General features: G+C 38.9%; 3 protein-coding genes across 7 annotated transcripts; 1 reads left to right on the top strand and 2 right to left on the bottom strand.

The window, feature by feature from the left end:
• Nucleotides 1-552: 552 nt before the first annotated feature.
• Nucleotides 553-2,577, top strand: LOC108076941 (dynactin subunit 1). Its single transcript, XM_017169989.3, has 4 exons — nt 553-824; nt 932-1,502; nt 1,566-2,032; nt 2,095-2,577. Exons 1-4 carry the CDS (start codon nt 664-666, stop codon nt 2,435-2,437), a joined length of 1,542 nt encoding a protein of 513 aa, XP_017025478.1. The 5' UTR covers nt 553-663; the 3' UTR covers nt 2,438-2,577.
• Nucleotides 2,578-2,673: 96 nt separating this feature from the next.
• Nucleotides 2,674-4,174, bottom strand: LOC108076851 (uncharacterized). Its single transcript, XM_017169881.1, has 4 exons — nt 4,118-4,174; nt 3,905-4,063; nt 2,907-3,071; nt 2,674-2,829 (listed from the first exon to the last, which is right to left on the bottom strand). Exons 1-4 carry the CDS (start codon nt 4,172-4,174, stop codon nt 2,674-2,676), a joined length of 537 nt encoding a protein of 178 aa, XP_017025370.1.
• Nucleotides 4,175-4,411: 237 nt separating this feature from the next.
• Nucleotides 4,412-19,710, bottom strand: dl (REL proto-oncogene, NF-kB subunit dorsal). 5 transcript variants are annotated; one of them, XM_017170373.2, is made up of 10 exons: nt 19,558-19,710; nt 18,515-18,585; nt 10,492-10,848; nt 10,251-10,429; nt 9,794-10,188; nt 9,646-9,724; nt 6,999-7,106; nt 5,926-5,988; nt 5,030-5,637; nt 4,412-4,959 (listed from the first exon to the last, which is right to left on the bottom strand). In XM_017170373.2, exons 3-10 carry the CDS (start codon nt 10,827-10,829, stop codon nt 4,651-4,653), a joined length of 2,079 nt encoding a protein of 692 aa, XP_017025862.1. In that variant the 5' UTR covers nt 10,830-10,848; nt 18,515-18,585; nt 19,558-19,710; the 3' UTR covers nt 4,412-4,650. The 5 variants fall into 5 exon arrangements, 2 of the variants coding, with proteins under 2 accessions (XP_017025862.1, XP_041631592.1); XR_011444647.1 differs by lacking the exons at nt 4,412-4,959; nt 5,030-5,637 and having other exon boundaries at nt 5,949-5,988; nt 6,999-9,724; XR_011444648.1 differs by lacking the exons at nt 4,412-4,959; nt 5,030-5,637; nt 18,515-18,585; nt 19,558-19,710 and adding an exon at nt 17,196-17,407 and having other exon boundaries at nt 5,949-5,988; nt 6,999-9,724.
• Between the last annotated feature and the right edge of the window lie 3,841 nt (nt 19,711-23,551).

The following is a 23,551-nucleotide window of genomic DNA, read 5'->3' as shown; positions in this document are numbered from 1 at the left end:
TAAATTCAGATTTGTTTTTCCAAGTGCCCCTAGTGTGGTGAATTTCATGGCGGCAGAGAGCTTTTTCACAGCCACAACACACAAAGTTGGTGGGGACCGGCATTCGAACGCACATTTGGCGCCCAATCTAGCGGAAATTGGGCCCCAGGGAAAAATGTGCCGCAAAATGGGAAAGAAAGAAAGCGGATGCTGCCACCGCATCGAGTTACTTACGATGTGTGAGAACCTGGCCGGATGTGCTGGCTGAACCAAGGGGAAGGAGGGCGGGAAGTCGCACAGCAGGATATCTCCGCCGCTTTGAACTTGCTGTTTATTCGATGGTCCCAAATTTGTCATTTGCCAATTGAAAAGATTTCAAATAAATGTGTCCCACGTCTGGAGAGTAAACAGTTTAATGGGAAATTTTCAATGGGACTTGTGTAATTATGTGGATAAGTGTTAAAAACCTTGTTTAAACTTAGAGATTAAAATGGAAACCATAACAGTTACATTTTTTCTTAGTAGGCTTCCTTTTCGACTTCGAGCTACCCAATATTTTCCTGATCACAATTTAGTTGTGTGTCTGACTTCAATACGTTTTGAACAAAATATAAAAAAGTTATAATTGCATCAGCATTCTCAGTGCCTTTTCAAGTTTGATAAATATTATATAATTAGAACAATATGTGGCCCAAGAGTCCACGTATTCGCCAAAACAATCCATCTGGGTTCACCTCAATCCAGCAGAAGGCTTCTCCCAGGGCTCTTTATTCCAAGACGCTCACCGCTAGCCAGTTGAAGAAACGCCATAGCTATGGACAACGTAATCTCAAGAAAAATATAGGGTGAGTTAGGATCTATACAAAAAATATTAAAAAACATTCTTAACCTTATTTAGTACAAGTATATACAACTTTTAAGCTTTTTTTTTGGTTCTATTTTACCTTTGTAGCTTTGCCAATAAAGAAATCAATAAGCAGCAGCTGGACAAAATGTCCAAGACGGGGCTCCTAACACCCTCGTCCTCGGATAACTCACTGGCTACCAGTGCCAGCAGTTCGGAGCAGTCCACGTACACAGTGGCCAAGTTGCCGAAGGCCAGTTTGACCCGCGAGCCCAGCTCCCTGACACCATACTTGACCCTCAAACGCCAAAATACGGCTTCGTTGATCAACTTTCGGGTCCGCAAGTCGGTGTCCCAAATGGATTTCAAGGAGGCGCGTCGCACGGGAAACTATCAGCTGGTGGCCCATGTGCCGTCGCCAAGAAAAGTGATCACAGAACAGCCGCCTTTGGGAAAAGCAGTCGAGGAATTGGAGGCCGATCTGGGCAAGCTAACGCTGCAGGATGCAGATACTCTTATAAAGGCAGGCGACGGGCAGGTAAGTTTCCTGGTTGGCCCGGATCAGGACGCACGTGTGGCCAGCCTGAGGATCTTTAACACCATTATGCTGCATGCCTGGCGCAAGCGTCGTCAGGAGGTGCGACAGCTCACCGATCAGGTGGATGACTTTAAGAAGAGTGTGAGTTTAATTTAAATTGTAGGAAAATTTCCATATGCCTCATTTATGTCTATACCTTCTCAGCTCGTTAAGAATCGCAATCAGTTACACGTTTTCAATTCGCTTTTCTGTGTGGAACAGCGTCGCAACGGCACTCTTAATGATCAGCTACGTCAATCTTATCGGGACAATGCCCAGATTAAGCTCTCCTATGAGGATCTCAGCCTAGTGTTGGTGGAGGTAAGGACCGACAAGGAAAAGCTAGCTGAGGAGGTAGCCGCCAAGAATAAAGACATTGAAAACTTGGAGGAGTTGCAAAAATCTCTGAAAAGCGAGCTCTTTCAGTTACAGAATCAGCAGCGGGAGCAGATGGGGCAGCTGACCCGCCTCCAAAACGATTTTCAGGAGAGCCAACGAATCCGAGATGAGCTAAACCAGCAGGTTGAATTGCTCCTAACTGATGCGATCTTTAAGCAAGATTTGTTTGAAGAGCTACGCGAGAGTACAGAAAAGTTGAAAAATCTCAAGGAAGCATCGGATGAGACGTACAGGTGGGTCTTAAGTATTTATAAATAATTTAGGAAATACTAAAATTAAAATTATTTTCGTTTAGCAAACTGCTCGAACACACCTTACAGCTAGAAACTACGATTCAGGAAAAAGATGAGCAATTGGTCAATCTGCAGAATTGCTTGGCCGCCACTTTGGGTCAAAGGATCCGTCAGTGCTTTGCCCACAGCCAGGATTATCAGCATGCCACCTATCGGATGCTCCACTTTGTGGCCCACTACATGCTCCCTGGAACACCGCCACCAATGGCATCGCCTTTGATTCCAGTGGCTGTTACTCGTTTAAAGCAACTCTTTTCCCGTTCACACATCGAGATTGATTTCCAGGCCGATAATAATTATGTAAAGGATGACAAGAAAAGCCAAAGTCAAGAAAGGTCTGGTTAAGATATGAGCCTTGCGTTTATTTAGTTTTAGTTTAATTTGGTTAATACTGCGTTTATCTTTTTGTCTATTAGTTGAAGTTGCATTTAAAATCTTTGTTAATGAAATCCAAAAATAAAATAAAGCAGTCGAAAAAGTACTTAAAAATAAATATTCATTACTACTTTTCCATATTTTAAAGTAAAAATCTAATATTCAACAATATTTATTTATATTTTAACAAACATCTTTTACAAATATTACGTATACGAGATGTGCACCCTTACATTGGCACGATTAATGCCGTAAGCAATCCAATTGCTGGAAAAAACATAATCGCCCTCAGGAAATGGTAGAAATGAGGTAAACTTTTGAAGAATAAAATGAGCTGGCAGCTTGTCCACAATTATATCATGCTAGAATGTAAGAATCACGAGGTAATTATTGTTTAATATTAAAAAAAAAAGTAAATATACGACAATAAGAGGCTCACATTATAAGGACACGAATGATTAATGTTCGAGTGCTCAGTAAAAAGGCTGAAAAGAAAGTTAACCCAGGGACTTTGGTGACCAGATATCATTTTGCATCCATCAACGGTCAAGTTAAAGCTCACCGGACTCAAACCATTGGAACGCTTATATAGAGCGAGATTTACCTATAGTAAAAAGTAGCAAAAATCAATTTAAAACAAGAAAGGAAGCTAACTTCGGCACGCCGAAGTTTGTATACCCTTGCAGATATTATTTCATTACATTTCAACTATACTTATAATGTTTACAGTTTGACAGTTACAGTTTTACATTCACACCTTTACATTTTCTCTACATCTACCGATCGCTCCTATGGCCGCTATATGATATAGTTGTCCGATTTTCATGAAATTTATACCAAAATTCTACAATAATAAAATAAGCTTATATCTCAGAGTAGATGAAAATACGTTGAAAAACAACGAAGTTATAATTTGTTTCCTATTAATTTCCCGATCGTTTCTATGGCAGCTATAAGATATAGTCGTCCGATTTTCATAAAATTTTTACCAAAATTCAGAAATAATATAGAATGGCCATATCTAAAAAATGGTGCAAAAATGTTAAAAAACAGCAAAGTTATAATTTTTTTTCGAAAAATTTATCGAACATTTGTATGGCAGCTATATGATATAGTCGTCCGATCCGGCCCGTTCCGACATATATAGCAGTGAGAGTATATAGAAGACTATATGCAAAGTTTCATTCAGATAGCTTTAAAACTGAGGGACTAGTTTGCGTAGAAACAGACAGACGGACAGACGGACAGACGGACAGATGGACAGACGGACAGACGGACATGGCTATATCGACTCGGCTGTTGATGCTGATCAAGAATATATATACTTTATAGGGTCGGAAACGTCTCCTTCACTGCGTTGCAAACTTCTGACTGAAATTATAATACCCTGCAAGGGTATAAAAAAATATTAAAAAATAAATTGTAGCTCAGACGCACCTTAAATTGATTAACTGGTGGTTTGTAAAGAATAACCCTGAGGGACAAGTGCTTATACGTGCGGTTCTCCGCTTTCAAATAGCAATAACCAAAGTCAGAGAATGTTTTATCCAGAGAAGTACATTTTACATTAGTAAAATCTAGTCCACGACCTTCGAGCTAAAAAATAAATTTATTTATTACCCATGTGTGTGAAAACACAATATATCTTACCAAATTAAGTATACATAGATCCACTAAAGTAACAAACGCAATGTTCTGAAAATTCATTTTAACTTTTAACTCCAATATAGCAACTACCCAGATCTGAATTTCAACTATAAATGAAACATTAAAATTGTGTGTAGGTCATCAAGCGATAATTATAAACATTTTACACTTCACTTCACCTTCTAGTAGATCACTTATTAGAATTTAAAACAATTATATTTATATTCATCCTATTAAGAACCAAAAACAACAAATAATAATTATATAATAAACTTCTATAAGCTCCAACAACAACTCTTTTCTTTGCTTTTCATACTGCTAAAACGATTAATTTATTCATATTTAAAAAACATTATTATATCCTACAAAACACACATTTTTTGCATTAAAACTAGTTATTACAACACTAAAACAATCAATTATGACGACGACCAGGTCGATTAGGTTTAATGCTATATCATCATCATCCTCCTACGGCCTCCTTCTTCTTATATTTGTGCTCTGTGCATCGGTGATTGGTTCGTTTCGATAAGGTATTACGTAGATATGGATAGGTTGGATATCTGCAGATCTTCGGAGTTGAGGCGCAGTATCTGCTGATCCTCTGAGTTGATCCGCACCAGCTGCTCGCTGTCGAAGCTGAGCAGATTGCTGATCGTGGGACCATTATCCGCCTGGCTGCCCCCATTATTCCCATTATTGTTGTTATTATTATTATTGTTATTGTTGGCGTTGTTGGGATTATTGTTACTGGGTGCATTATTATCATACTGATGCATGGGCGGGACATGTTGCTGCTGCTGCTGTTGCAGTTGCTGCTGCTGCTGGAGCGTGTGCTGATTATGCTGCAAAATGAATTTGATACAAGTTTTAGGATATTTGTTTGATAATTTCTGGGATATTTGCTTAACCCACCAGATGATTTGTGCTTAGGTTCCATTGCAGATTGCTGCCAGTGCCGGGACCTGCACCCGACGTGAGCAAGTTGTGCATGGTGAAAGGATTGTTGAGATTACAGAGATTGTTGCTATTGTTTGTATTGCCGTTGGCATTCGTTGCTCCCGCTGCCACTGCGGCTGCTGCTGCCACGGCTGCCGCCGAGAACTTGCTCTCCCAGTGGCTGCCACCTGGATTTCCAAAGGGATTGGCATGGAATTGCAGTTGCTGTTGCTGCTGCTGTTGATGTTGCTGCTGCTGCTGATGTTGCTGTTGCTGCTGGTGTTGCTGTTGCTGCTGCTGGTGTTGCTGTTGTGCGAGTGCTTGCTGAGTAAATGGATTGTAATTGTTTCCCAGATCTGTCCCAAATTGCTGATGCTGCTGCTGTTGTTGCTGCTGCTGGGGATGATTGGGCGACATTAGCTGCTGTTGCTGCTGGTTGTTGGTGGGCGTGACCGAGGAGGCCATGTTGTAGGGCGAGGGCGTGCTGTTGTGGTTGTAGTTGCTAGACGGCGACAGCGGCTGCGGCGATGGCGTGAGCTCGGGCGGAGCTCGATATGACAGGCCGAAAGGCTGCGGTGAGGTATCTTAGGGGAGATTGGATATCAATTGGAGATATATTACACTCAATATTGTATGGAAAATATTATTATGTTTCATATATCGAAATATGTAATATCCAGAAATATTTTCAGGTATTTTAGGCTTTTTGGCTCAGTTTCTTTTACAATAAAAGATACGATATATCAAATATAATAACAATTTATCATATGTATCGATAAATCAATATTTACTGGCTCTCTTGATATAAATAATATATAGGAAACAACTTTTTTTTATAATATTTAATAGTTCTTATAATAATAATTACTCACCTCTGGGTTCCGTTTTGATTGGAGGTATATTTTGCGCATTCCAGCAATTCATGTTAGTTTGTCCTAAGAAAGCAGCAAAGCAAAAACAAAAATTAATGCAGATAAATAATAATAAATTATGATTAATAAACAAACATTAAAATTAACAAGAAACAAACAGCAAACAAAGACAACTAAAGCACAATCCAATTTATGTCGAAGGAAGACTCATAAAATATTTCCTTGAATTAATAAGCCAAGCAAACATGCAGAGAAATATTTTAAAATAAAAAATAAATAATTTTAAAAACCAGAAAAAAACTCAAAAATATTTTAAAAATCATATTAAGAAACTCACTCAGAACTACTTTTTGAATTAGAGCAAAACTTACATTTGACCTATAAAAAATTCCTTTTAAATAACAAGGTCAACAATATTTTCGGGTTTTTTCTTTCATTTCAACTTTGTTTCTTTCTGTTTTATTAAGCTACAATATTTTATACAAAATATGTTTACCAAACTTGTAATTCTTCATTATATATAAAAATATCAAATATTCTTCGCATGTAAACGAGTAGAAAAAGCGACAAAAATTTCGTTTTTTGATTTCAAATCAACTTCCCTTTTCCATTTGCTTCCTTAACCCCTCACCTCTCACAATAATATTGCTATAATTTCGACTACGACATATGTAAATCAATATATAAATATATAGTAGGAGGAGGGCTGTCCCCAAATATATAGTTTCCTCTTTGGTTGTTGCTCTTGGTGATTGGCTGTGTGCATTTTGAGTGAGAGTGACATCTAATAGTTGCTAAGAGTCTATTCGATTAATACATTATCGGAGGCGATGACTTGTTAAAGTAAGTCTTTGGTATACACCGAAAAGGTGTCGAACAACGAACGCTGTCGACCAGGTAGGATCGGATCGGTTAGATGGCATCTGTGGCATCTCACAAACAAAGCACCCAAGTGGATCCGTACACAGGGGAGAGATATATATTCAAATCGACAATAGAGAGGACAGTGGACCGCCACCAGAGAGGCAAACAGAGTTTATAGCTAAGAAGAAAGGTCTCAACAGCTGACTTACTGCCATCCTGATGGTCGTTCTGTAACTGCTGTTTCTGCTGCTGCGCTAGCAGCAGGTGCATGGGATCACCGCCAGTCTTCTGACGTTTCCGCCTCAGGTGCGCTGGATCTATAAGACAAAACATACACACACAATGTTGTACATGGATTCGGTTTGGTTTTTTGGTTTCAATTTAAAAACAATATTCGATTTCGCTGTGGAAATCTTACGCTACTCTGAAAATTGAGTGGTTTCGCTTAAATACAATTAATGGGAGGTCCTGCATCCTTCTTTGGAAGGAGCGACCTGGACAATAACAAATCTCTTTCAAGCCCATTTGCCTGGGCTCTCGTTGCTCTTGGTATCGCTTACAAAATACATATTTCGGGGGATACTTTTAGCACAATTATCAAATCTAAAAAACAAATACAATTTTCGGAGGACCTGAAAAGGCTTTCCTCCCACAAGTGGACCTCCACCAGAGCCGATTTTCCCTTCATTATGGAAAGGGTCTACTTTTCCCCTCTGGCTTTCCGTACGCAACTTGCTTCGTTTTGGAGTTTCGTAGGTAGCTTCTTAACCTCTTTTTTTCGTTTGCCTAAACAATATATAATTTAACAAATTTTCACGGTCTAATTCAGGCCATTAGCTGCCGCCAATCGCTTGGCCACCTCATCGGGGGTGAGGATCTCGCCGGCATCCACTGGAGCATAGTAGGCGGAGGTCTCATCGAATTCACTGGCCGCCGCCAGCGGCGGAATACTCGTGTACAAGGCAAAGTGTTCGGCTTCGGTCAGATCCAGATTGGGATCCAGCTGGACATTGAAGTGCCCCTCGATGGAGCTGACCAAATTGTGCAGGCTCTGGCGATCGGCAATGGCCACCAGCTCCATGCCGCCCTCGCTAATCGGTATATCGGCCAGCTGCAAAGCGGATGCAGTGCGCCGGTCCAGTCCTCCGCCCACTGACACAGTGCTGGACTGGGAATAGGCCTCGGTTCGGGGATGCTGGGGCAGGCTGTTGGCACTGTCACCCTTCAGGGGTATGTGTACCACATCGGCATTCAAGTAGGCTGGCCTCTTTCCCGAAACACTGCTCACACTCCGGCCCACTGGCTTGGTCAGTTTCGAGCCGGGCTTCTTGGCCTTCACAGGACTGGTTTTCGTTGTTGTTGCTGCTGTCTGATTGGTGCTTGAGAGGAAGGGCGCTGCAGACTTGGAGGAGCGGAGCGAGGCCCTCATCGGGTCCTGCATGTTAAAGTGCCCTATGCTAGGCTCCCTACTATTCATCTTGGAGTCCAGCAGAGAGCCGCTATCCTGACCCGATCCCTGGGCCAAGTCCGGTTTGCTCTTACGCCGCGAGAAAAGCTTTGAGAAAAAGCCTGGCTTCTTCTGCCTCGGTAGAGTGTTGAAATTCGGGTTCTTGGGATTAGAAGGAGCGGGAGGAAGTCTCTTGTTTAGAGGGGATTCGGCTGTGGATGGCCTGGCCTGAACCGTATTGGCCTCGATGGAACGATTCTCCGCGTTGCTGTCCTGCTTGCGAATCCTTTTCGGCGGCAGAGGCGGCAGCTTCTCCTCCTCGGGGGGAAACGGAACCGTAATAATCGCAGGCATTTGCAGTGGCACTTGCACTGGCACGGGGGGAGCTGGTCGGGATGGAGTCTCCGGTTTTTTGGCCTGTGAGTTAACCTCCACAGGATCGTAATGCTGGTGGGCGTCTTCTGGAGCACATTGCGACATGGGCGGCGTTGGCGGCATGATGTCATCCATGGGTATAAGAACAGGGTTCCTAAAGGCAATCTGCAAGCTCGTATAGGTGGCCGCATCATCGAAACTCTCCTCCACTTGCAACGGCGGATGTCCCTCCATTGCAGCCAGCTCGTTCCTCATGGTGTTATTGTAGGTGTCCCGTTGGACCTTGTAGTCCGTGTAAATCTCATCCAGCTCCGCCACCTGCTCCAGAAGTTCATTCAGTGTCTTATCCTCCTCGGTTATATGCGCCTCCAAGGCAGCGTCCAAGACATCTCCTTCGACCGTGGGACTTGGTTCATGAACCATCTGCTCGATCTCGCTGGACTTCATCCATTCGGTGACTTTGTCATCGGCCGACAGCGGTCGCGGTTCGAGATGTTGACCCAGTTCTAGCTGCTCCAATTCCCGCACCTTCTCATCGATAATGGTGTCGATCTCCTTCTCCTGTTCGGACCGCAAACGATGGGCCTCAGCCTCTGCCTGGGCATCGGCTGCCTCCATATCCTCGGGAATATGATCGGAAGTGTGATCCGTCAAGTGCTCCGAGGGCTGTTCAACGGATTGCTGGGCTGAAAACTCCCGTTGGAGAGGCTGCTCCTGCTGCAGGGATTGCTCTTCTTCATGCTGTAAAGTTTGCTCCTGCGGCAGAGATTCCTCCTGCTGTAAAAATCCTTCCTGCTGTGAATCCTGCTCGTGTTCTTGGGACAAAAATGAAGGCTCCTCTTGTATAGAATCCTCTTGATGGAATACCACGTCCAAAGGTGGCTCTCGCTGCACCTGTATTTTCGGGGTATCCAAGTCAATGACCTCAATCGTTGGCGCCTCCCGCTTGGCGTCCAACTTGAGAATCTGCTGAAAGATATCTTCGTCGGGCTTCCGCTTGAGGTGCCGATGAAGGTTCCAGAATGTGTGTTTACCTGAATCCAATGGCACGTACTCGAAGGGCAAGGCCTCGCTGGTGACTCCGTCCGATGGGCGTCGCAGTTGGATGAAGACCTGATTGGAAATATACAACAAAATTAAAGAAAATAGGAAAAGGTATCTTAGGTATCTTGATATCTTTACCTTGGCCGGCTCTGTAATGTCCAGGGTGTGATAGCGCGGCGTCTTAAAGGTAATGGCAGTCTGCTTGTGGACATCAGTGTGCTGGAAATCCCCAAATGCCTCCCACACAGTCTGGCCGTTCTTCTCCTCAAAGAAGCGCACCGAAATATCCTCCTTGGCCACCTTCTCGCACAGCAGGATGATCTGTGTGTTGCCGAGCACGGTGGCCGAGCAGCTGCACAGCCGGCAGATGACCAGGTCGGACATGGCCTTCTTGTCGAAAATGGGTTCCGAGACCACAGGCGGTAGAGGCGATGTGAAGCGACCCTTCTGTTCGCTCTCCATGAATACTTGAAAGCAGAGTCGTACCGAGTTTAGGTCAATGCTCGAGGGCTGGAAACGATGCGAGAAGCCAGCTGGAAGGAGAGATAAGCGGTTCGTTTAATAAAGAAAAGTTGAAAGTTTTCCAAGAACTCACTCTTAAAGGGATCCACGCGAATCTCCTCACGCGCCTTGAGCGCCGCCTCAATGTCCTTCTTCTTGACACACTGAATGCCCAGGTTGCTGAAGACAGCTCGCATGGTTTCGCTGTTGATCTCCAATGTGCAGACGCCCTTCTTACAGCCCTCCTTGCCCACCAGATTGTGAGGATGAGGACTGAAAGATTAAAGGTAATATATTACAAATCAGCAATTAAGATATAAGGATGCTCCACTCACCGATAAGGCGTATCCTTGGTCACACATGAGACGACCACCACGGCACGTCCCTTGTAGCCCACAATCTCAATCGTCGGATAGGTCTTGTTCTCCGGCGTGGAGTTTACTCCCGGAATAGAGCCCGCCGAGCGGCCCTCACACTCGTAGCGAAAACGAAGGGCCTTGCCCGCCGGCTGCTCCGTGATCTTAACATAGGGTTTCTTTCGCACATTCTTCGTGGACTGTGACAACTGTTGCTGCTGCTGCTGAGTCGGCAGTCCATTGTAGCCAAGGCTCTGTTGGCCATCAGGCGCCGGACCGGGCCCAGTAGCGGCTACGTTGTTCTGGTTGGGAAACATTTCGTGGCCAAAATATTAACTGCAAGGGAAAAGGATAGATAGAGTTAAGACAATATTCAACATAACTTAAAAAATATATAATAATATAAATATAATTTACCAACTACTAGGAACTATTTTTCTTTAATTTAAAGCATATTCTTCTGACTAAAAGTTATGACCAAAAGGCAAAACAATTCCTTGGCAAGCCAATCGAAGGTCTCCCAGACAAAGCCAGACGATGCACAGTAGCGCCTTTTCTCATTTTACGTTGCAAAAATCAAAACTTCTGAACAAAATAAGATAACTAAATAATTTAAACGCCATTTGATTGGTAATTGTTGTAAAATTTACATATGTATTGGAAAATCTGCCACGCCCACTCATTCGCCTTTTTAAAGGGTATCAAAGTAAAGAAATATTTTTTTCTCAATGAAGACAATTTTTTAAAAATATTTTTTATTTAATTTTTTATCTTTATTTTTATGTATTTGCTCAGATAAAAATAATTTGAAAACTGAAAAAAAAAATTTATTTTTATTTCAACGTGTAACCGCCACGCGCTACAGTTAGTATATTTTATGGTTAGTATGAAGCTGAGTCGGTATTTTGGTATATTTAACCCTGAGTAGTTTTGGTTTATGCTGTTGCATTTCCGGGGACGCAGCTCGACGCAGCAGATGTAAGTTGAATTTGGTCCAGAATAGATCCACAAAGGTCGTAGTTATAGTGTGTATAGTGGCTCAGCCCATCCAAAAAAGATATAGACTACTTTAGCCAGAAAAAAGTGAAAAAAATGGACACCTGGCAGGTAGCAATTTACCTATGCAAGCCCTATCCCAATTCCCCTTTTTTTGGATTGAGTTACAGTTTATGAATGTGTCTATTATTTAAAGCAAAAATCATGGCGATAGGTAATATAGTTTTTGTGTAATTTTACCTGAAAGTCAACAAATTTTTCCTTTTTTTTTCTTATGATGCAAAAATGGAAACAAAGTTCAACTTTGAATGCTCATATCTTCTACAAAAAAAATCCGAAAAATGATTTTACAGCAGATTCTGAATCCATGGGAAATTTCCTGTCGAATAAGTATGGTTAAAATCATTTTTGCGACAACGACTTTTTCGATTTTTGCAACGGCTTTTGTTCGAGAGGCGCTACTGTGCGATGACGGTGTTAACCGAAAATAAGGCCCCAGAACTTATTCGAACTGGCTATATATGCAGAAACACATATGACGAACCGAATCGTAAAGTGTCTGGCAGAGAACTGAAAAAGGTGGCCAACTCTATTTATTGATCCTCCTCCTCTTCTAGGTGGGTGGCTTTTTGTGTCTACATTAAACAGCATTAATTGCACTATTTAGGGGTCATTAGGAGAGCTGTATATTTTCATAATTCTGCTCCCGATGCGATGCAGCTGCAGCAATAGATGCGTTGGTGTTTATACCCCTCAATAGAAGGGTATATTAGTAAGAGTTAAATGTAGAAAATAATATGAAGAATGTGTATCTAACTCTATATCCTCATGAGCAAATAAATTATAATTTTACATAATATCACTTTTTTTTTATAATCACAACAGCTCCTTGGGTTTAGTCTATGTTTCTGGCCAGCTAAACTGTATACAGGGTAATCTTATGGTCAGGTAAATCACATTTGTTTTGTTTTTGGGATCCGGGTTGGGATCCGTGTACGGGTCTAGTCCGGTGTAGTCCGGCTAAAGCTCCGGACGCCTTGTTTAAAAATAAAATTTTGCGTAACGCGGCCACAAAGCGACACGGACTCTGTGAGGTGCCTCCGCAGCCTATGCTCCCATATATCGGATAGTATACATATATAGGTGATCGTATATATAGTTTGCCTCGCAGACTGGCCTCCCCGGAGATGGCTGAGCTTTTTATTCTTTGTATATTTTTTTTTTTGGCGAGTTTGGAGCAAACCAAACAAAACATTTTATCAATGATGGCGCATTGTCAACGCAGCAGTTCTTTCGCCGATGGTGGATATAGATAGACGATACATATCAAGGAAGACTAAGTAGCTGTATGACCTCAGAGTTTATTCTCTGATCGTGTCGTCTAGACATCGGTCTGCCGTGGGCAATACATACGTCAATGGCTGACAAAACTAATGCCCATGCATTGGTCCGATCTCCGCAGATCCAATCATCGGTGGGGCACAAGAGCGGAAGCCAGAAAACGTGTGCCAATTTTTGTATTCTAAAAGGTATGTATATATTCGTGTATCCTAAAGATACCATCCATATCCCTCATCGGTAGCAGGAAATTAATTTGTAATTTTCTTAGAAAGTTTTACTATAGGATAACATTTTAATAACCAATAGCTCTGAGTCATCATCCATATCACATGTATATATCTAAATAATTGTTTAAAGAACTTAACAGATACCTGGAAGTGATAGTGGAAGTGTTTTCTATATATTTTCAAATTATATTTATTTGGAAGTTATTTAAAAAATAGCAACATTCTAACAGATTTTTTAAACAGTTGTTATATCGAAAAACATATTTATATATGCCAAAGACAAATGTGTTTCTCTAGGTGAATTCGATTTCTCGATTAAAGTTTTCACAGCTGTCAAATGATTTTTGTGCGTCACCTAGAATTATTTGAGGCTATAAATCATGCCGAAACACTTGAACGGGGAACAATCTTCATTTTAAATAAAGAAACCACCAATCAAAGGACACCAAAGTCCAACAACCTTTAAAACTACCAAAATCACAATAAATCAAAAGGAATATCCCACGTGCTGTCATTCTACAATTTATGTTTTTAGAAAGAAATCACTTTCTTGCGTTTGTGATTCGATAAAGCCAATTGTTGAAACCGATCAAAATTTTCATAACACAGAATTCTGTGCGGAAGGATTACGTCATTAAATTATTTGCATTTTAAGCAAATATGAAAAGCCAATTGGATAAGTGCCAACATGTGTAATACGAATGCAATTTAGTTACTATATATTACTCATACGTATTGTTTTGCGTAGAGATATTAGTCGATTAATCACCTTTCACTTATCACGGCCAAACTTTGATGGAAAGTCGTTCACCACACACAGATAAAACTGGAGATATTCGGATATTTTGCGGGTCCTTTTGGTCAATCAATTACAATATTGACAAGGCAATTAATATATATTTTTCATATATTTATATATGTTTTTTCTTAGTTTTTTATTCGATTTGATTTGTTCAATAACCGCACACAGAGTGACCTCCTCTGAAATCTGTCGTTTTTGGTCTTGAACTAAGTTTCTATATGCACACAACGCCTCTCTACTATATATTTTCGTATCTATAGGTATTATAGAGAGAAAAATATTTCTGTATAGTTGACCGAACCGACGAAAACACACTCGGCAAAACGTCTTGAGTACTCGCCTAATGTCTGAACACTGAACCGAGCAAAATGTTTTTGAGAAAAAAACACCAAAATTCTTTATGCACGCTTGCCGCCCAGCGAAAGTTTCGTCGCCAGAGCAGAGCTTTCTGCTATTTTTATTTTATTTAATATGTTAAAAATTTATTACATTTAAATTGTTTGCGCTTGTCCAATGCACATTGTGTACAAACGTATATTTTTGTATCTGCCTGTTTTTCGTGTCATGTATTTATTGCTTTTGCTTTCAAGGAATTTTCTCTTTCGCCTAGGCAGTTGTCCCAATTTTTCAGGAATGAAAGATATATACGATATATATGTAAAATATGGGCGAACGACATTTCCCAATTTGTAGCAGGTATCAAGAAAATGGAAATGAAAATTTAATAACCGGTGTCAATAAACTTTAGCTGGCAATTGTATAAACAATTGAATCGATTGAGATCGCACACGTGTTTTATTGATTTCTCAAACAATTAATAACTATATAAGAATACATTTTAAAATCTACGAGTACATAAGAATACGGTTTTCATTTCATTCACTATTTTGTTAGTATTGAACATGCAAACATACAATGTTAACTCGATCTAAACACAGATCATAAAAAATATACACAATACAAAAATCATATAAAAATTCCCAAACAAAACAAATTCATGCTTATATCGGATTTAATGCCATAGTATATATTTATGAACCCTACCAGACTGAGTCATACGTATTATTTGGGGGAGAAAAAAACCGAATCGCACAAAAATGCGCCTCCTAATCTAAGCAAAAGATGCAAAGGTATCTTGAAAATTACCATAAAATGCATCAACAGAGGCTTGTTTGTTTTTGCAGTGAATATAAACACATTATTCAAGTACATTTGTATACCTAGGGGGTATCTAAAATATATATACGGTAGGCATATGGTTTTGGGTTATATTGGCATTTCCGTTTCAATATCCACGGCGAAAATGCTCTCGACACTTGTCAGCGTTCAATCCGCCTTGGGCAGTTGGCGCCAGTTCAGAAAGCTCGCTAATGAGTTATATAGTACAAATCTATGCTGGGCAGAGGATATATAGGGTATATACTGTGGATCTACACGAAAAATGAATGAATGCATTATATTCTCGGACCATCTGAATTGTTAATAACAAAATATTTCAATTTCCACGAAAACCAAATGAGTCACGAAACAAAATATTCGCCACATCGCTATAGATTGAAAAATGCGAGGAATTCGCTCGTGTGCCACCCACTGTTGGTCAAGGAATCATTCACCAACTACGTGACTTTCGTATAGAACAGAGCGCGAATAGGTCAGTTACCCCCTAGACGATAGAAATCTCCTTATTAGCGAATATCCACTTCGGGAAATTCCCACAGACCAATTGAAAATGTCACTCAGGGAACATACAACTCTGCAGGTAATTAAGTGACCTTATACCACCGATTCTGCTTACGATTTTCGATTATATCATCCGAAACACAAAAACAGGAAAAAAAAACAAAGCGCTACCGTTTACGCCCATCTGATAGCACCTGCAGAGCTCTCCGTTCAGACTGATAGTGCTCAGGTGTGGAGCGTATAAATAACGAACCCAAACCCAAATACTCCAAGATAACCGAAAATAAGATTACAGGGGTGAAAATAGACACCAACGGGGGAAAAGCTAAATTGTTTGTTAAACTTTAGCTTAGAATGAACAACACTGAAGCCTTGCCAAAGTTCAGTAAACAGTTTTGATATTTTTGGCAAAAATTCCACTTGATAAAAGTTGTTACCAACGAGAAAAAAAACCATTGAAAGTAAAAAGTTTTTGGCAACCATAAAATTGATTAATAAAAAACCACGATCGCAGTCGCTTATCTGCCAGTTATGACTTCTTTTGGCGAACAAAATATATAAAGGTAAATAAACAAAATAAAATAAAAACATTCGTTTCGATCATTTACGATGCTAATTTTATGCAATTTCCAATAGCAAAGGCACACAGAAAAAAGTTCTTTTGGCGCCAGCACCACAAATTAAGATTAAGATCAACATCAAAGCAGCAGAAGCAGCCAAAAATTCCTCATAGAAACGGGTTCCGCAAAAACCTCCAGACAGCCAAATGTTTTTTAACGATCATTGGCGTCAAGCAATTTACAGCTCAAATAAAAATAAATAACCGATATGCTGACAAATCGATGGAACTAGTTCTAAACTAAACTATACAGGTAGTTCTTTTATAAAATATAGGAGGGGTACATTAAATATTTTTTGAAATCGCTACTTTTAAATAAATCTTTTAAGACAAACAATTATTATTATAATGGAAAATATAAATAATATAAAAACACAAAAAATAAATAAATCTTTTTGTTTTTCTTTAAGTTAAAGCTTGTAACATCTCTATTAGGAGTTGTGACTTGTTTAGCTATATATGTTTATACAATAAAAAGTCCAATCAAGAAAACACAATTTTTCTATTTTCAACACAATCAACACCTTAATTTTTTGGGAATTAACATTCACATGTGACTCTCGCCAAAACCAATATATAATATACAAATGTACCTATATCTTATCCATCAACCCAATTATAATGCTCACGCTTCGGATTATATTTAAGGAACAGAGAATTCCTATTGATTGATGATTTGCATAGAGGGCCTTACCCACCTACAGATCGTATCAATCATGACTCCGGGTTTAGCATATGGGGAAACTACCCAGCTAAATATACGGAATATCATCTATTTACTTGGCCTTAGATCTCTGTCAGCACACAGATCTCCAGCGGCACTCGAGCTTTGTGTATCGTAGATGACTTGCTAAAATAAGGCGACTTTTCGCTTTTATTTTTCCCTCGGCTCGGCACTCGCGAAGTGAGTCAGCAGCCGGTTTGCATTTAGCTTGGCTGCAGTTTTATTTTATTTTATTTTGTATTATTTCAAAAATTACACCGAATTAGCTAAAAGCCTTTTTTTCTTCATAATTACCTGCGAATTAAACCAAGGACCAGTTAAGACACATGACTAACTTATTTCCTTCAACACACTCACACTCCGGCACACTCGAAGAAGCACAATAACCGCTCTTTGTGGTTAATAAATATTGAATATTTTGTTTCTTAATATTTTGCAGCGGAAATAAATTGAACCGAACCAAATAAAAATAATAGAAATAAGGCGCGAACACACGACCGCAGAGGCATAGGTTCGATCTTAGAATGAACCGAATGAAAACCTCTCCGGCTTATTTGAATGCCTGCGAATAAAAAAAAAAACAAATGCAAGCAAAATACACTGTGGCAAAAGCTTTCCCAACCTCCCAACCCCCATTTGCCACCCCTTCCACTCACCTATACAGAGACGGAAACACTACTACTAGTGCACACACGTGCGCGCCTCGTAAGAAACTTTCGTTTGTCGGCAACGCAGGCAGAAGCCTCTGCGACTGCGCTGCCATGTACACAGGTGTTTTGGCCATTATTTCAGTTTATCGTTTGCATTCACAGTGGATTATTTAATACGCAAGTAGATAATTGCCACCCGAAAAAGCTTCGGGTTACACTGTAAGTAGTTTACGCGCCTATAAAGAGCAGTGAAGAAACCTTACCTTAAAAGTTCTCCAAGAATCCTTTTGTAAAATATCAAAAAGGCTAGTAAACTTAAACAAAAACACAATTATCTAAAATTTTCTGGGACTTTATTGCTGATTTTAGTGACCTTATTTTTCACAAATGTTACTGTTCATATTTTGAACCATTTTACGATATTTTAAAAGAAATATGTTACTCATTTAATAAACATTACAAATCGGAGAATTATTTTAATGAAATGTTAAAATTTATTTCGTAGAAATATTATTCTTAAAGAGGAAATTATAAACCTTACTTCCCTGGAAAGTGATAAAGTATGGGTCATGGACGTCAGCAATAAATAATAATGGGTTATAATAATATAAATTGCTAATAAAACACAGTTTTCTCAGATATCAGATAATATAATATCTTCTATACATTGAGCCAAAGCTCTCCCTGAACAACGGTTTCTAAGTAAAGCAGGAAAATGTTAAATTATGCCTTGTTTTATTAAACAAGATTTTGTATAACCTAATAGGTATACCAAATATGACATCAAACCTACAACGTTATAACTTAGAACCCAAAGCCCTTAATGGCTTACAAGCAATATTCAAATATTGATATCATTTCAGATATCCCGGCCATTAGGATTTTCCCTTGCATCTATCAAGATCACACCGAATCAAAGGTCATAATAAATAAGTAAGTAAGCTAGGCTTATAGGGGACTCACCTAAGTCAAGAAGTGATCTGTAAACTTTTTATAGGCATTGATCACTGATCGTTGGTATTAATTGCAGGCACCTGAAAATTTAACGCGAACCAATTAGTACACTTTTATGGGCGATATTTATTCTATTAATTTTTGTACATCTTTATTGTTTTGTCGGAAAATTGTCCCGTTATGTAAATTAAGTGCAAAAAGTAATTATTTATAGTTGAAAAATACCAATTTAATTTTAAGACACACACAAACACACACACCGAGGAGCGCAACCAATCACGGGAACCGGTTTGCTTATTATTTATATATATAAATAATGTTTTCTTCTCTTTCTTTTTTTTTACTTTTTTTTTTAATTTTTGCGCGGGCACAAAAACGGGTGCGATAATATCGGTGAGCAACAACAAAATAACAAGAGCCCCACGGGAGAACAGTTTGAAACAGAAACTAATGAAAAGTTAAGAAATCGAAGATCCGACGAAAGCGAGAGCATGATGGGGGGGGGGACAGACCGGAGAAGAAAGAGCCACTGCCAGAGAGCGATAGCGTGAGCGAGTGTCTGTGTGTGGGAGAGCGCTTTAATATGACGTCGTTTTCTTCTAGGGAATTCCGGGCTTTATGCTTATGCGATCATCGCTCAGCTTTTGTTTTTGTTTTCGCCCCAGTGGCGGCGGATTTTAATTTTTGGTAATTTGTTTTCGCGCTCTCCCTCTCTTTTTTGCTTTTCGTTTTCTGTTTCTTTTTTTTTATTGGTAATGCCTGCGATGTCTCCTGGTTAAATTGTCGATGTGCCGTGTAATCTAATCGGTAAAACGCTCAATTTTAATCGAAATTATCAATACGTGCGCCGCGGTTTTTTGCCGTTATAAAGGTACGCGCCATGCTGTCGTTTTTGTTGTTGTTTTCGTTACTGCTCTTTCGTTTCGTGGCTTGCAAGTGAAACTTGCTGCGCCGTTCAATTGAATTCATATACAGTTTTCATGCATCTCTTTTACTTGTCATTTTATTTTTATCTACAAACTGAGCACAGGTTTTGTGGTATTTCAACCTGCCTTTGGATTCGGAGTCGGTCTCCGTTTTCGGAGACAGAGAGTGCGAGGCGGAGACGGAGATCTAGAGAGCTTTAAGCTTGAAGAAAAGGTAAATAACGCACGGAGCTAACAAAGTGCGGATAAAAAACACGGACACGCACAACCGATCACGACGCCAGCGAATTGAAGACTAACCCGCCAACGCCAAGAAGAAGAGGGCCAGGCGAAAACTTTCGATACGCCAAAAGTCGTGGCGGGAGCCCCAAGAGCTTTAGCGGAGTTGTTGTCACACACATACAAGTAGTACACAACAACCAAGGGGGAAGATCGAAGCTAAGCTTCGAAGAGAGACTTGTAAAGAGAGCCCGATTAGCAGACAGCAGAGAGCGGGAGCTTCTGTTTCTTCAGCAGCTGTGCTGAGTCACGTAAGCGCGCCTCGAACGGAATGCCAAAAGCAAAACCAAAACAATCCAGGCTATCCACACAAGTTTTCCTCCGACCAATCTCTATTTGTGGTCATTCGAGAAATCTAGATCTTCAGATCTGGTGTAGTCAGGGAAATTCCTGAAAAGTGACGACTACTTGCAATCGCAACTCCAAGCTTAAATGTTATAACAGTTGCAAATAAATACATACAACATGAGGCATTCCCAACGGCTCTTTGTGAGTTATGGCTTTATTTAAGAATTGTTTAATTCTTATCAACGTATGAATGTATTTTTAAAACTTAGTCATCCCTACGTTACGTTTTTATTATCTACTCAACTATAAAGTTAATTAAAGTATAGACACTCTAGTCAAAGTATTAGTGATTTTTAGGTATTTTTTTAAGGTTAAAGCTAAGACAGACCTATTTTTTGCTGGGTTTTAATTTTATTAATATCATTTTATATTTATTTTATATTGAGCAAAATTGGATTTTAAGGATTCTGACCTGAAGGGATGTTCATCTAGGCGGATACGTAATATTGCCTGCTATCTTTATGTACCTATTTTAAAAAATATTTTTGTAACTTACAGGGGTTTTAGTTTTATGGATTCAATTGTTTTTAGTATTTTAGTGAAAATGTATTTTTTAAACAAAGGTATGTTGAACATACTATGTTCAACGAGTCGGATACGTAATATGGCATGCCATCTTTATTAAGGAAAAGGGTAAATATTAAAAAAGAAATAAATAATAATATCAATAATAATATTAAAATAATAATATATATAAATAAATATACAGTAACAAATAGCTATTATTCGATTCTTCAAAATTCAAAATTGCTTTTATATATTCTTAAAAAACAAAAATAAATTATGTCTCATCTTTCATTAATTTTCTTTTTTTCACAGTGCTTCCAGTAGTGACTCATCCTCACAAGCGGTCGCTTGGGAAAAGCTTTTCCGGCGTTTATGAATGAAAATGCACGAAGCAACGAGTATCTACAAATGTGTGTGAGTATATAGCGTCCCCGCTTTACCACTCGAAGACGTACAGGCCTGAATCAGCGTACGATTCCTGGAAAAAGGATATTATCCTGCGCCGGCATTTGTTGTGACATTAATTTCTACTCCGGCAGAGGCCCCATGCCGTGACTCACTTGCTCCGTGTTCAGAATTCCGGAGCAGCTTTCACTTTCCGGGCGGACGAACTCTGACATTCGGGATGCCAATTTCCATGGAATTTGATAAGTTGCTGAATCACGGTCATGAAAGGGGCTTGAGCTGTGCACATACCATATATTGGCATAATATATTGAATATTTAATAGTGGAATTACTCATTAAGGGTAAGCAGGGAAGATAAGGCTTTTTTGAAATATTCTAAGCATATGTACATTTGTTCTACTTTTTCTCCTTTTCCACGAACTGTATATTTTGAATAACAAATATGTTTCTAATAAGTAAAGCAGGGAATGTTAACTTAAACAAGAAAGAACGCTAACTTTGGTCAGCCAAAGTTTGTATACCCTTGCAGGTAACAATTAAAATATATCATAACTAAGCCAAAAATGCATTAATTTCGATTCGGAAAGCACTTTTGTGTTAGTTTTTATTAATTTAAAAAAACTGCATACCAAATTTAAAAATGTAAGAAATCAAAATTTTTGGCCATTTTTGCTAATTTTAATGATGTAACCCCTTATAAAATTTTGCAAAAATGGCAAAAAATCGATTTCTTCCTGACATATCTAGAAAGATTCCCCTGTTGATGCTGATCAAGAATATATATACTTTATAGGGTCGGAAACGTCTCCTTCACTGCGTTGCAAACTTCTGACTGAAATTATAATACCCTGCAAGGGTATAAAAATAGCTGCCCCATCATTTTTAAATATATCAATTTAATTTAATAATTTATATATTTTTCTATATTTAAGTATTATATTGGTATTACATATGCTTGAACTTGCCCAAACAGTAAAAACATAACTCAAGAAAAAAACATAAAAATAAAATATTGTGTCCCCTTTCAGCGGAAAATTTACCCAAAACTTTAAAAATCGTTCTAAATTAATTTTTTTTTTTAATAATTTAATTTAAAAATAGTTTTTCTCATGTTTAGAGCAAATCGCCTTGAAAACAAGACAGATTTTCTAAATACGACTTGGCCTTCCGTTTTAAGGGCTCCTTATTAAGGGTAAATTTCTAAATAAACGGAGGAACATTGTATATTTATTGCGATTTAACAATTTTTATGAGTGTAAATATGGTTAATAAGAAAACAACTCGTAATTCTTATTAAAAGCACTCAAGAATGAAAACTGAAACTCCCCAAATCAACTGATATGTTAAAGTTCGAAATTCCCCGCATATCGAGCATTTATACTTTATCAGAAATCTTAACACCCAAAGTCATGCAAAACTCTTCAAATGGGAAAATTTCCCCTCGTTTAAGACTTTCCCCATGTATGCACATGAGCTAATTCCAAATAAATAGGAATTATGTCAAATGTTAGTATTGAAATTCCACAACAATAAATAAAATCGGAGTGGGGGTTATGGAAGGACCTAAGTCAACTCACAATGCCTTGATAGCACGAACGAAAAACAACAAGCATTACGCCCAGTTAATGGAGTCCAGACATCGATCAAACAACAAAGGAGAAACACTCACTCCCCAGAATTCGCCAACCAATTGCAGAGGGTTTTCCATTAAAATCACGCGATATTTGTCCACTCACCGCTGGGTAATACTTCATGGGGAGGGATATCCCCATTCTTACAGCCTGACACGTGCTCAGGGAGTCGCCTTCGTGTTCACATGTACACTGGCTATACGACATTATTGATTTTTCCGGTTGTCGGCTCTTTGAACTTCCTGCGACACGTGTCCTTGACGGCGGGAGGCCAACTAACCCTACAATCTGGCGGTACCCGGTCAATGTGAAGGTGAATAATGCGATTACTTCAGTGGCACAGATTTTAAAAAGGAGTTTAAGTTTTTGAAGAAAATTTAAACAGAATCATTTTAAAATCATGTCAAATTTTTTTAACTTGAAACTGATATTTTAAGATTACATATAAGATTATAAGTTTGATAAAATAGATCTTTTACAATTAATAAAATAATTGTTTTATTTAGTTCAAATATTATTAGCTAACTGCGAGTCTAATAATTTTTAAGACTAGATATTATCTTTCCTGTTTATTGCTCAAGTATTACTTTCTAATATCAGGTATGTTCCTTTAATATCCTTTTAAAAGTCAGTATACAGCGCCACTGGCTTAAGAACCTTGCCCAGTTTTTGTAGCCAGAAAGTCTCGGCTTTCTGTCAAAGTCTGAGTCAAAAACGACTTTAAATCAACACTTGACAGCTCCTAGAAATTTATAAATTAATTATTGTTTCTCCCAAAATCAAGTTCTCTTCAAAACGAAAGATTTTCATCTGAATAATATGTATATATGTATGTCTTATATATAGTTAATCAAGCCATTGATAAAGAATTATTTCCCAGAAAAAAATATAAATTATATCATAAATTCAGTACGTCAATAATTTTTTCCAAAGAATACAAAAACATCA

This window comes from Drosophila kikkawai, chromosome 2L (assembly GCF_030179895.1).
Source record: "Drosophila kikkawai strain 14028-0561.14 chromosome 2L, DkikHiC1v2, whole genome shotgun sequence".
NCBI classification, from domain to species: Eukaryota; Metazoa; Arthropoda; class Insecta; order Diptera; family Drosophilidae; genus Drosophila; species Drosophila kikkawai.
Note: the sequence above shows the minus strand (reverse complement) of the source record. Positions and strands in the feature narration are given on the sequence as shown.

Bases quoted from the DNA above. Each gene is read 5' to 3' on its own strand.
- LOC108076941 (XM_017169989.3), top strand. From the start codon at position 664: ATGTGGCCCAAGAGTCCACGTATTCGCCAAAACAATCCATCTGGGTTC. The intron at 825-931 runs GTGAGTTAGGAT...TTACCTTTGTAG, and splicing joins AATCTCAAGAAAAATATAGG to CTTTGCCAATAAAGAAATCA. The intron at 1,503-1,565 runs GTGAGTTTAATT...ATACCTTCTCAG, and splicing joins TGGATGACTTTAAGAAGAGT to CTCGTTAAGAATCGCAATCA.
- LOC108076851 (XM_017169881.1), bottom strand. From the start codon at position 4,174: ATGAATTTTCAGAACATTGCGTTTGTTACTTTAGTGGATCTATGTATA. The intron at 4,064-4,117 runs GTAAGATATATT...TTTATTTTTTAG, and splicing joins ATCTATGTATACTTAATTTG to CTCGAAGGTCGTGGACTAGA. The intron at 2,830-2,906 runs GTGAGCCTCTTA...CTTACATTCTAG, and splicing joins ATCATTCGTGTCCTTATAAT to CATGATATAATTGTGGACAA.
- dl (XM_041775658.2), bottom strand. From the start codon at position 10,829: ATGTTTCCCAACCAGAACAACGTAGCCGCTACTGGGCCCGGTCCGGCG. The intron at 10,430-10,491 runs GTGAGTGGAGCA...TTAATCTTTCAG, and splicing joins ACCAAGGATACGCCTTATCG to TCCTCATCCTCACAATCTGG. The intron at 10,189-10,250 runs GTGAGTTCTTGG...CTCTCCTTCCAG, and splicing joins TCGCGTGGATCCCTTTAAGA to CTGGCTTCTCGCATCGTTTC.